This window comes from Anomalospiza imberbis, chromosome 15 (genome assembly GCF_031753505.1).
Source record: "Anomalospiza imberbis isolate Cuckoo-Finch-1a 21T00152 chromosome 15, ASM3175350v1, whole genome shotgun sequence".
NCBI classification, from domain to species: domain Eukaryota; kingdom Metazoa; phylum Chordata; class Aves; order Passeriformes; family Viduidae; genus Anomalospiza; species Anomalospiza imberbis.
The window spans coordinates 13,457,741-13,469,879 of NC_089695.1; the positions used below are offsets into that span (position 1 = coordinate 13,457,741).

Here is a 12,139-nt window from a genome sequence, read left to right on the forward strand (position 1 = left end):
GAGGCACCTGGAGGAGTCCTGGATGTGGAAAACCTCTCACCTGCTGTGAGGACACCCCAAATTCCTTGTGGGCCCAGCCCATGCCCAGCCCTGCAGTGCAGGCAGGGTGTGACAGTGGTGTGTCTGCAGCTCTGTCCTTCTTTGTGCAGTCTGTTCCTCGCTGGCAGACAGAGAGCCAGGGAAACGGATGTCAGAGAAAGCAACTCCTCTGGAGGAACCAGGGCAATTTGTTCCAGGGAATCAGTGGTGATGGAGGGACAGTTTCTTCTGGGGCCCAGCTGGGGACAGGGGCTGTTGGTGTTGGCTCCCAGAAGCCAGTAGAGATGTATCTGCAACTTGATAGGACTTTCCTTCTATGTTCCATTTTGGAAAAAGGAAGGCCCTGGGATGGCTGGTGCTCCTCTCTGTGAGACAGGCATGGCCCTGCACTGGAATTGGTTTTCCCAGTAAACTTGCCTCCTGGGCAGAGGAGCATGGCACCCGCATGTAAAGATGTGATCTCCTGAGGGACAAAAAATTCCTTTGACTCCAAATTAATTCAGAAATAGCAATCCCACAAGGAGGAGTTTCTGTGCCCAGGTAAACTCAGTGACCAGCCATGATTCTTTTGGTGCCTGGGCAGCTGTTTGGCTTCTTTCCTGTGTCCTGCAGGTCCTCTGAAACCAAAAGAGATAGAAGTGATGATAGTGAGCAGGTCATTTATTCATCAGAGAAGTAGTTGATGTTCCCCTGTGTGCCTATGGGGTGACTGAATGAGGGAGTTCCCTTCACCTGCTTGAATTTTCTCACCCACTCTGAGACCATGCCCTTGCTTTGCTGGCAGCACATGGTGGTTGTAGTTGGGCGCTTGACTGGGGCTGTGCCTGGCTGTGCCTGCAACTAGCTGGAAGAGCTTCTTCAGTGGAATGTAGTTGCATCAGGTGTATTTAGAATGCCGTAAGCTGAGTGCTTTCCCTGTCCAAGGGATGGTGCCTGTAATTGAGTGAATTACTCTGGGCAACTTGCTGCCAAATGCTGCTGCTGGGGCAGAATATTTAGTGAGAGGCTGGGAGCTTGCAGGAGTGGTGCAGCCTCGTTACAATGTCTGATGGACATAAACTTGTCTGCAGCTATTTGGAATTAATTCAGGGTTCCTGCTTTGGTGGGTAGAGGGGTGGTATATGTGCAGTGTGGGTGTCCCCCTCCAGCCTCCTGGGGACAGCTGTTTGTGGGACAGTGATGGGTGGAAAGCGTTCTTCCCTGCTGCAGGGAACACGTGCTAACGGGATCTTTCTCTTTGGTACAAGGTTGGTGACTTTGGTGATGCCACAAATTGGCCAACACCTGGAGAAATAGCCCACAAGAGCGTCCAGGTAAGAACACAGAACCATTGTGATGGGCAGGATATGGCCCTTGCAGACCTCCCTATCCGTCTGGAAGCACTGGCTGAGCTGGGCCATTTGGGGTGCTGAGTGTCAGTGTGGAGGCAGCCAGGAATAGTGTGCAGGGAATTTCCTTTTAGGGCTGCCTCCCTCCCTCAGTGCTATTCTGGGAACCTGAAGCCCATTCTAAACCCTGGGCTGGCTGAAGCAGGTAGGCCAGCTCCCAGACTGACTCTCCTCAGGGCTGCTCTGTGCAGGAATGGACTGGGCCAAAGTCAGGAGCTCCACACGAGGAACTGAAATTGCATGAGAAAGGTTTGGTGTGCTGAAGGGGCTCAGCCCTTCCTCCCTGCTGAGGACGTGGGTGTCATTGAAACCTTTCTATTTTTGGATGCTGCTCTGCTAGCTCCTGGCTGTCTGTCAGGGCAAGGTGGTCACTCACCCTTTTGTCACTGGGGCAGTCTGGTCCTTTACAGGACAAACCTGTCCATGAGCACGAGGTCTCCCTGTTGGCCCATCTTGGTGTCTCAATGAGCCCTTGCCCTGCTCAGCCATGAGCCCTTCCCTAGGAGCAGGACTGCTCTGGGAGGTACAGGGCAGGGATGTACCCAGCCTAGGGCAGAGTCTTCCTGTTCCTGCTGGGACAGCTGGGCTCTGCCTCCAGCTCCTCACTACTCCCACCTCTCACATTTTCCTGTACTGGTGTGTCCCCAGCAGCCACACAAAGCACCGTCCCTTCGGAAGCTGCCTGTCAAGAAAGACATGAAAGAGCAGGAAAAGGGGGACGGGAGTGATGGCAAAGAGAGCCTGAAAACCAAATCGGATGAGTCTGGGGAGGAGAAGAATGGTGATGATGACAACCAGAAGTCAGCCCAGAAGAAGAAAGGTAAGGCAGGAGCTGGTGGGGACAGTCCCCCAGGCTCAGCTTGTCTTCCCCTTTCCAACCCTCAGGCAGAAGGAAGCATCCTCTGCCTTCCCTGGGGGCCTTGCTGCAGGACATGATCCCAGTGCAGGGACAGCTGTGGGAAAAGGTGTTTGCAGGCTTCAGGTGTCATTTTGGTAGGAACAGGTGGAGCAGGTCCCAACTAGGGGCAGGGCAGGAGCCTGCCTTCCTGTGTGCTCCAGGGTGGCACAGAACAGTCCCTTGCTGTGGGTTGTATCAGCTGTGGTTGACATGTGGGCTCAGTCTGGCCTGAGCCTGGGCAGGCAGAAAGGGGCAGAGGAAGGACAAGTGCTGTGACAGTTGCCACAGGCAAGTTCTGACTCGTCCCTCCATGTCTCAGAGTCCTGGTCAGAGCTCTTCTGCACCCAGTGAGGCCTGGAGGGATGTCAGAGGACAGGATCTGTCCAAAAGGCCCTGCTGCTTTCTCCTCTCCATGTGTGGGGGCTGTGGGGGAGGAAGCAAGCACACTCCGAACCTGTGTCACACCCAAACCCTGTCCTTTTGCAGGCAACAAACACAAGTGGGTCCCTCTGCAGATAGACATGAAGTCAGAGGTGCCTAGGGACAAAACGGCCTCTCGGAACAACCGGCAAAACGAGCAGCACAGGCACCCCTCCAACAACCGCAGCGAGCTCAAAGGTGGGGGCTCGGGCCGGGGAGCTGCTCCTGGCCCGGCCGCGGGGCAGAGCAAGCCCTGGTGCCCAGCTGTCCTGCATTCAGAGGGCTCCGGGTGCAGCGGGCTTGCTCCAGGGAGGTGCTGCCATGCCCTAACTGCCCTCCTGCCTCTCCTCCCCCCTGCTGCAGGCTGGCACCCCGACAACAAGCACGAGCGCAGCTGGCAGGACCACGATGAGACCTCGAGCGTGAAGAGCGAGGGAGGGGCCGTGCGAGGAACCTTCCGGGGCCGGGGCCGCGGCCGGGGCAGGGGCCGTGGCCGTGGCAGAGGAGGTGATCGTCGTGTGTGTGCTCGTGTGACTGCAGGGAGAGTGACACAGCGGGCAGAGCTCTGTGTCTGTGTGCTTGAGAGATCTGGGGCTCTAAAGTGGGCTGGGGAGCGCAGAGCACTGCAGGGATGCAGGGGAATATTGTGGCAGGTTATTCCAGCTGGTAAGTTGATCTGCTGTTAATGAAGCAAATAATTCATACCAGTATTTTTATAAAAACAGATGTCTTCCTGCTACTCAGGCTAAGCTCTTTTTCATGTTTTCTGCCCCTTGCCATAGCTGTGTGAGCAGGAATTGGAGCATGTTGATAGTCTGTGAAGGCTTTATGCCATTTGAGAGCCAAGCAGGGGTCATGGCTTGGGTGAGAAAGAGCACCTGCCCTGGCATTTGACTGGGCAGCGTCTGTGCTAACACTGTGCAGCTTCAGTGTAGGGCCTTTGTGTGTCAGCTGGGCTGCCCAGTTACCCTTGGGTAAGAGGGTTCCTGGCCTCTTCTGTGGCAGAGAACCATCCAGGTTGAGGGATGTGGGTGCTCCACTGCAGGCTTCCAGGGGGCCCTCAGGAAGAGGGAAGTGTTTATGCAGGAGTCCACCCCAATCTGGCGGGGTAGACCCCAGGGGCGCTGTGCTGACCCTGGTGTCCCCCAGGGCACTTTGACTACCAGTATGGATACCGGAAATTCGAGGGCTCGGACGGCTCCCGCACCCAGAAGTACGCCAGCAACATCACCTACTACTTCGACAACATCAGCAGTGCTGAGCTCTACAGCGTGGACCAGGAGCTGCTCAAGGACTACATCAAGAGGCAGATGTGAGTACTACCTCCTGTCCTTGTTGGGTGGTGGGGACTGTGCAGCCAAATGCATAGGAAGGGTTAGAGCTGAGGTGTTGACTGTGCTTTGCTTCCAGCACCAGGCATGTCTGTGCTCCCCAGGCTTGCTCCCCTCAGTGTGTGTGTGGGGGGGTTATTTCTTTGCGGTTGCCCAGAGAATGGTGGTTTGGGGCTTCCTCTCACTGACACATTGTCCATGCAGAGAATATTACTTCAGCGTGGACAACCTGGAGCGGGACTTCTTCCTGCGGCGCAAGATGGACTCGGACGGCTTCCTGCCCATCACGCTGATCGCCAGCTTCCACCGCGTGCAGGCACTGACCACCGACATCAGCCTCATCGTCAAGGTGAGGGCAAGGAAAGGTGACCTTTCCTCCTTGTTCTGCTTCTCATCGCCCCTGTGCAATGCCTGCCCACTGTGGATGAGGCGCAAGTGGAGCCTTCCCTTGTCCTCAACTTGCTCCTGCCTCCTATTAGACCTCCCAGGGAGGAATGTCTTGGGCTGCGTCCCTCAATATCCCAAAGCAAGGCCCTAAGTTAACCAAATACTGCTTGGTTCCAGGCTCTGAAGGACAGCAAGGTGGTGGAAATTGTGGATGAGAAGATAAGGAGAAAAGAGCAGCCAGAAAAATGGGCTCTGCCTGGCCCTCCTATGGCAGACTACACACAGACAGACTTCTCACAGTTCATCAATTGCCCCGAGTTTGTGCCCCGGCAGAGCTTCCAGAAGGAGACTGGTGAGCACTGGGGGAATGTGGAGAGAGGTGTGGGATGCAGTGCTGGGACTGCAGCATGACTGAGACCCTGAGAGTCAGGAGTGTTCTCAGGGCAGGGCTCTGCCAGTGGCTTTCTGCTTGGTGGTGGGAGTTGGTGTGGGCTCTGTCCTTAGACCCCGAGAATGCTGCTGCCTTCAGACATGGGGTAGTGTGAGAGACTGCATGTAGCTTGTCCTCTGTTAGGGCTGAAGGGATTCAGAGTCAGTCCTGCTGAAAGTCTCTTGGCATGCCTGGAAATAATCTACAACTGTTGGGCAGAGTAGAGGACACTTGTGAATCCAGCCTTCCTTTACTGGTTGAGGAGATACTGGGCACAAATTGGGCAGCAGATGTGAAGCCATCAACCAAGTGCTTTAGAAGGGTCTTCTGTCCTTCATGGGCTTCCCATGCTCTTGTCACCTCATCCCACAGGGTCTGGCAGGAGCCCAGGGCTGGGCCTGAGAGCCCAGGTGGAGGATCTTAGTGCTCCATAAGAGTTTTGATGGAAGATCTGGCTCCAGACTCTCTCGGGAAGGTTTCCCAGAGAGCAGCAGAGCACCTGCTTTAGAGCTTTGTATGTCTGGGAAGCTGTCACCTGCAAAGCTCTGTGGCCACCCCTGGCATCATAGCTTTAACAGAAGATTCCCACTCTAGCACCTGTGGGCACTGTGCTGGTTAACTGTGGCCACTGTATGCCAGTTAGGCTGTGCCATGCTGCCAGAATGGTTGGATAATTTGTACCTACACCCCTGGCTTCCCTCCCTCCCTCTAAATTAGTTTGTGGCTCTTGTTGGCTCCAGAGTCTGCTCCAGGCTCCCCACGTCCTGCCAGCCCAGTCCCCACCAAAACAGAGGAAGTCAGTAACCTGAAGACAATGCCCAAGGGCCTGTCCACAAGTCTGCCAGACCTGGATTCAGAGACATGGATTGAAGTGAAGAAGAGACCCCGACCTTCCCCAGCCAGGCCCAAGGTAAGTGATGTAGGAGCTGTTGGATTGGGAGTCTCCCAGTGATTGGGGTGACTTGGATCATACATGGGCAGGCTTCAGTCAAGTAGGGTCTGTTGGGAGCGATGTCCTGGTCTCTCCTGTGTCCATCTGAACCCCTTTGGAGCTGGTCCTCAGTGGTGTAAATGAAGTGTTCTCCCCAGATGGGCTGGGGTAAAGAAATAGGGGGCAAGACCTGGGTCTTGTGTCACTGTGTGGTCTTTACCCTGTGTCACCCTTGCTCCCCTACCTGCAGAAACCAGAAGAGTCAAAGACACCGCAGCAGCAGAAGCAAAAGGACCAAGATGAACCTGAGGAGCTCGACTTCCTCTTTGATGAGGAGATGGAGCAGATGGATGGCCGCAAGAACACCTTCACCGACTGGTCAGACGAGGACTCTGATTATGAGATCGATGACCGTGACGTGAACAAGATCCTCATCGTGACGCAGACCCCTCCGTACCTGCGCCGCCATCCCGGAGGGGACCGGACTGGCAACCACACCTCCAGGGCTAAAATGAGCTCGGAGCTGGCCAAGGTGATCAACGATGGGCTGTACTACTATGAGCAGGACCTGTGGACAGAGCAGTTTGAGCCAGAGTATTCGCAGATCAAGGTGAGAGCGGCTGATCGAGGATGGCAGGGATCCGTGTGGCCGATGGGGAGCCTTGTGTGCAGCAGTTGGGCTGGGGTGAAAAGGGCAGTGCAGAGGGTTACAGCCTACTCGTGGGGTAGAGCTAAGCTGGGATTAGTCCTCTTGCAGTGTTTGGGATTCTTGGCTCCCAGCATCATGTTTGGCCATACCAGGGGTAAACACAGCGCAGTAACCAGACGTGAGGCTACAGCCACGTAAACAAAGTGCCAGTAGTGAGGTGACCTGGAACATGGGGCCTATTGTTCTGCTGGCTGCCAGGATCTCAGCTGGCAGGGCCAGATCTGTGAGGGGAACTGGGCGTCTCTGCACTGCCCGTAGTGCCCTGTGCTTTGGGCACAGCCTGTTGGAGACTGTGTGCGTTTGGGACGGATTCATAGGTGGCTGGGCTGCTCCTGGCCCACGCTCTTCTCCATTTTGGTGTCAGTTTGCATAGACATGGGCTTTTTATAGAAAGCCCATCTGCTGTTTTGAAATGCTTGGGTCCCAACTTGGTGACTCTCACTTCTGGGGACTTGCCTAGACTCATTCAGTGCCGGAAATAATGGCTGTGAGGTGGGATGACTTACTGGAGCTCCCAGCTGGGCTCAGTGCTTGATACCTGGCCCATTGCTGAAGCAGTGCCGCTCTCTGGGGTGACAGAAGCTGAGGGTGACAGGGACAATGTGTGCTGAGATGTGGGTCCTTCAGATCCATGGGAGCGCTGTGCCCGGTTCCAGCATGGCTGTGAGGATGTGGGGAGGGGTGCTCTAGGGACACAGGAGGGTGGTAGGGGGTCCTGGCCAAAAATGGGTCACTGAGCTCATGTTGAGCTTTACTGCACTGGCTCTGACCTGGCTGGTAAAAGCCTGAAAGAACAGGTGCTGGTTAGTGAAGCTGCCTTGTGGGATCCCTGAAAGCTTGGCAGCATCAGTGGCTCAGATGTGGCCTGTGCAGTGCCCAGTTTTCTGTCTGCTGCATCTCCCCTTCCTGCCCCTGTGCAGCCAGTGCCCTCTGGGTACTCAGGCCCTGTGACTGCCCTTGGGGCCCAGAGTTGTGGCTGTTGCTCAGGTAGAGCCATGGTTGTGAGTAGTTTCTTCACCATCTTCCTCCTCCAATGCAGCAAGAGGTGGAGAACTTCAAGAAGGTGAATATGATCAGCAGGGAGCAATTTGACACCCTGACCCCAGAGCCCCCCGTGGATCCAAACCAGGAAGTCCCTCCTGGTCCCCCCAGGTTCCAGCAAGGTAAGACATGGCGTATGAATGGATGGGACCGAATTTGTGCAGGTTTCTCATGCTGAGAGGTTCTTGGAGGCTGGGTAGCAGCTGGGGAGAAGGAACTGGGGTCACAGGTGTAGTGGATTATCTAGTTCACAGAGTATTCTGAGTTGCATCTTTCCCAGATAATTGCTTCCAGCCGAATGCTGTGGGGTTCTGGAAGAAGAGCCCCAAAAGCAGGGGTGTCCCAGTGGAGTGAGGAAACCGTGGCAGACTCAGATATAGTTCCTGGGATTTGGTTTTCCTCTTGGACCTTCTCTGAGTACCTGGAAGGCAGCTGCCTGCTGGACCTTGTTTGCCTGTGTGACACCAGGGCTGTGTCCTTGGGGACAGGGATTTGTTGCTGCTGTTAACCACTAGGAAGCAGATACCTTGTGGGAAGCTCTTTGCATCTGCTGCTAGGATTTGGGCTTTCTGGCCAAACTGGATTTCAGGCTGCTTGTGTGGGAGAGCTGGGATGTGTCCCTGCATTCCTGCCCCTGCTGCTTCCCATCTGCGGCTGGTAGTGACGCTCGGTGCCCGGAGCCCAGCGTGACAGGGTGGGGCTTTCTCCCTGCAGTACCTACAGACGCTTTGGCCAACAAGCTCTTCGGAGTCCCTGAGCCCTCCACCATCGCCCGCTCTTTGCCCACGACTGTCCCAGAATCACCCAACTACCGCAACGCCAGGACCCCCCGCACGCCGCGCACGCCGCAGCTCAAGGACCCGACGCAGACGCCCCGGTTCTACCCAGTGGTGAAAGAGGGCAGGACGATAGATGCCAAGGTGGGACCAGGCTGGGCTGGGGGACAGGAGCTGGGGCTCCCAGCTGGGGCCTGAGGAGGAGGGGAGCACATCCGTCATGCACCGTGTCTTGCAGACTCCACGGAAGAGGAAGACGAGGCACAGTTCGAACCCTCCGATGGAGTGCCACGTGGGCTGGGTTATGGACTCCAGGGAGCACAGGCCCCGGACTGCCTCCATCAGGTACCAGAGACAGGCGTGCAGGATCATGGAGGAGGCAGAAAAGGGAAAGGGAGGGAGGGAGGGAGGGAGTGTGGGAAGGAAGGGGAAAGCAGCATCTGGTCTTGCAGGGGAGGTCTCCTGTTAGGTGACTGCAGAAAGGACAGGGATCAAACCTGCCCTTCCTGGAAAGGCTTGGCGGAAATCTGTGGCCTTGGAGAGTAGCAAGATGAGACTTGATTAGAAGCATTGGTCGCCTTCCTAGTAGACTGCTCCATGGCTCGTGTCCCAAACCCAGCATAGTACAGGACATGGGTGGGACCAACAGACAGGTGGGGTGGAGTGTGACTCCCCCTCTCCTGGGGAGGGGTGCCAAGGAAAGGTGCTGACAGGAGTCTCTCACACTCAGCTCCAGCCCCTCGGAGGGGACCCCGGCCGTTGGGAGCTATGGCTGCACCCCGCAGTCCCTGCCCAAGTTCCAGCATCCCTCACACGAGCTGCTCAAGGAGAACGGCTTCACACAACACGTCTACCACAAGTACCGGCGGCGCTGCCTTAACGGTAAGGACCCTGCACTGAGGGGTGGGACAGGGTGTCCATGCTGCCATGCTGGGACAGGAGTGTGTCAGGGATGGACGCAGGCAGGGTTCTACAGGACAGCCCTGCTGGCAGCTGCTGTGTCCCCACGGTTTGTGAGGAGCATGGGCTGCGCTCATGGTGTCCACTGCAGGGGCTGGGTGTCGTCACAGTGCCACAGGGCCCTCCTGCACATGAGCCCCTGACTCCCTGGGAGAGGATTGGCTTTGTAATCACCCCCTCTTCCCCAAACAGAGCGAAAACGACTGGGCATTGGTCAGTCCCAGGAGATGAACACGCTTTTCCGCTTCTGGTCCTTCTTCCTCCGAGATCACTTCAACAAGAAAATGTATGAGGAGTTCAAGCAACTGGCTGTGGAGGATGGGAAGGAGGGATACAGGTAAGAGGGTAGTGATAGAGTAGAGGCCTTTCCTAAGGGTTTGGCCTTTTACAGGGCTCACAGCAAATTCAGGTAATGCCTCTGCCTTGCTTGAAGGTGGGTTGGGATTGTTCTCAGCCTCCTGCTGCTGCCCTGTGTTGTGTGCAGCAGTATCTGAGCTGCATGTGCTGCTCCCTTCCCAGGTACGGTCTGGAGTGCCTTTTCAGATACTACAGCTACGGGCTGGAGAAGAAATTCCGGCCAGACATATTTAAGGACTTCCAAGAAGAGACCATCAAGGATTATGAAGCTGGTAGGTGCCTCCTTTGACTCCCCTGGGATTGGCATTGATGTAGCTCAGCTGCATGGTCCTTCTGAGCCTCTACTCATCATTTTGAGGAAGCCACCTAGTGCTGTAGGTTGAGGACTGGGATGTCCTGTTGCTTATTTCACAGGAGAGGGTTGAGTATCACCATCTTAAAGATTGCTGGGGCTTGGAGGAGGGCAGTGTGAGGCTGCAGCTCTGCCAGAGCATTCCTGCAGAGGCACCATTTCCTGTGGGATTTCTCAAGGCCCTGAATGGCTGAGCCTTGTCACCACCAAGTCAGCTGAGCCTGGGGACATCCCAAGTTGAGGGCTGCCCAGGACTCTGATGTATGTTGCTTCCCTCTAGGTGTCCCATTTTGCCTAGGCTGTGCCCATCAGCAGGACAGTAGGGTTTGTGGGGAAGCCTGGAGGAAAAGTGTCTTGTTTGGTTTTTGTGTTGCTGACATCTGAGTTGTTTGGTTTTTTTTTTTTTTTCCCCTCCAGGGCAGCTCTATGGGCTGGAAAAGTTCTGGGCCTTCTTAAAATACTCCAAAGCCAAAAATCTGGACATTAACAGCAAACTGCAAGAATACCTCAGCAAGTTCAAGCGCCTCGAGGACTTCCGAGTAGATGTGAGTAGACACAATTCCTGCACCACACTGATGGCCCCTGCAAGCAGTCCTCTGAGGATGGAGGATTCTGGGGGTCCTCAAGTGGCAGGAGGGGGGGCAGTGACACCTACTGTCACTCCCAGTCATTGCAGCCAGGCTGGGAACAAACTGCGGGATTGGAATATGGCAAACGCACTCAGTGTGGGGGTAAGGGAGCTGGGTGAGCCTGTCCTCCCTGGTGAGGAGGAAGAAAGGGAGCTTTGATGGTTTGAGTAGAGCCAGCATTGTGTGGAGCTTTGGCTCCCAAACTTCTGGGCTGTGCCTCTGTGTGGGAAGCAGGTGACGAAGAGCAGGTTGTCACCATTGTGGTCAGTTTGTGGAAGTCAGTCAGCTTTTCTGTCAAACCTGGCAGCAGGAAATTTGGACAGGGAAGCTGAGTGCTTGGGGTGAATGTGTGTGTTCCCTGTGGGCCAGGGACAGAAGTTGCAATTGGAGGCTTGCAGGAAGGCTGTTTCCTGATCCCAGGGGGAGGCACCTGAATTTGGAGGAGGCTGTACTGATACTGGGGTGCTTCTCTTCCAGCCACCCATGGGGGAAGAAGGTGGACACAAGAGATACCCTACGACGTCAGGGGGAGATGGCAGGAAGCGCTACCCATCCCAGTCTTCTAGCAAAACGGTCAGCCAGTGCCCATCCAGCCAAGCCCACGCCTCACCCAGCCAGCCTGCACAAGAGGATGCCAAAAATCTGAGCCAGCAATCCCCTGCCCCATCAGCTGCAGAGTCGCAGACAGTGGGGAAGTAGAGAGGCTGCAGCGTCCGCTTCCTGCCGGGGGGGTGGGGTGGGTTGGTGGGGAATGGCTCAGAGAAGGGAAGACATGAGGGGGTGGGACAGGAAGGGAGCTGGAAGGTGGGTTCCCAGGAATAGGCTGCTTGGGAGAAACTTCAACGCACATGATTTTCTTCTCTTGTGGCTGGAAAGCAAAGACGATCTGCATCCAAAACACCATTTTGCTATTACTACCCTGACCAGAGCCAGACCCGCTCCCAGCAGACCCAACCTTTCCCTTCTCTCTCCTCCTGTGCACACACTCATGTCTTAGTGTCTCTTCAAAAAAATGTGTTCTGGCTGGGTTGGAAAGGGGAGATTTTTTTATTATTATATATATATATCAAGTTTTAAATTATTGCTAGAAGTTCGTCTGGATTTACCAAAACAAGTCTGCTCTGTGTGGCCCCAACGAGTCCCCTCTGTGTCCCCCTCGGATGGCGGGGCAGCCGCTCAGGAAGCTCGGAGGAGCGAGGTTCCCCAGTGGGGGACCGAAGCCACAGCGTGTGACGATGCTGCGGAGCCTCTGATCTCCGACCCGGCTGGCGTCTCCCATTCCACGTACGGCGGTGCCTCTCCAACGCCGACCTCTGACAGGAGCATCGCCCTGTTCCTTCTCCCGCTCCCTCCTCCCCAGCGTCTTCACCTTCCCGAGGGTCTGGCTCTCCCTCTGTCCACCTCTCCCTTCTGTCGCGGACAATTTGGAAGTCAACCAAAGGACCTTTGCCAAGGATAGGCTTGTTCTGACTCCTTCCTGCGAGGATGGCT

General features: G+C 55.7%; 1 protein-coding gene across 5 annotated transcripts in view; it reads left to right on the forward strand.

Moving 5' to 3' along the window:
- The window catches only part of LARP1 (La ribonucleoprotein 1, translational regulator), a 40,822-nt gene extending 29,096 nt beyond the window's left edge, over positions 1–11,726 (forward strand). For 3 of the 5 annotated variants that reach the window (XM_068205981.1, XM_068205983.1, XM_068205985.1), the window contains 17 exons: positions 1,287–1,352; positions 2,076–2,247; positions 2,812–2,943; positions 3,109–3,252; positions 3,895–4,057; positions 4,281–4,425; positions 4,641–4,815; positions 5,634–5,803; positions 6,075–6,434; positions 7,573–7,696; positions 8,289–8,494; positions 8,589–8,695; positions 9,081–9,232; positions 9,503–9,647; positions 9,830–9,939; positions 10,437–10,564; positions 11,126–11,726. In XM_068205981.1, the coding sequence (XP_068062082.1) occupies positions 1,287–1,352; positions 2,076–2,247; positions 2,812–2,943; positions 3,109–3,252; positions 3,895–4,057; positions 4,281–4,425; positions 4,641–4,815; positions 5,634–5,803; positions 6,075–6,434; positions 7,573–7,696; positions 8,289–8,494; positions 8,589–8,695; positions 9,081–9,232; positions 9,503–9,647; positions 9,830–9,939; positions 10,437–10,564; positions 11,126–11,347 (2,721 nt within the window). In that variant the 3' untranslated portion in view covers positions 11,348–11,726. The remainder of the gene's footprint in view (positions 1–1,286; positions 1,353–2,075; positions 2,248–2,811; positions 2,944–3,108; positions 3,253–3,894; positions 4,058–4,280; positions 4,426–4,640; positions 4,816–5,633; positions 5,804–6,074; positions 6,435–7,572; positions 7,697–8,288; positions 8,495–8,588; positions 8,696–9,080; positions 9,233–9,502; positions 9,648–9,829; positions 9,940–10,436; positions 10,565–11,125) is intronic. The other 2 variants (XM_068205982.1, XM_068205984.1) reach the window with 1 other exon arrangement.
- The last annotated feature ends 413 nt before the right edge of the window (positions 11,727–12,139 follow it).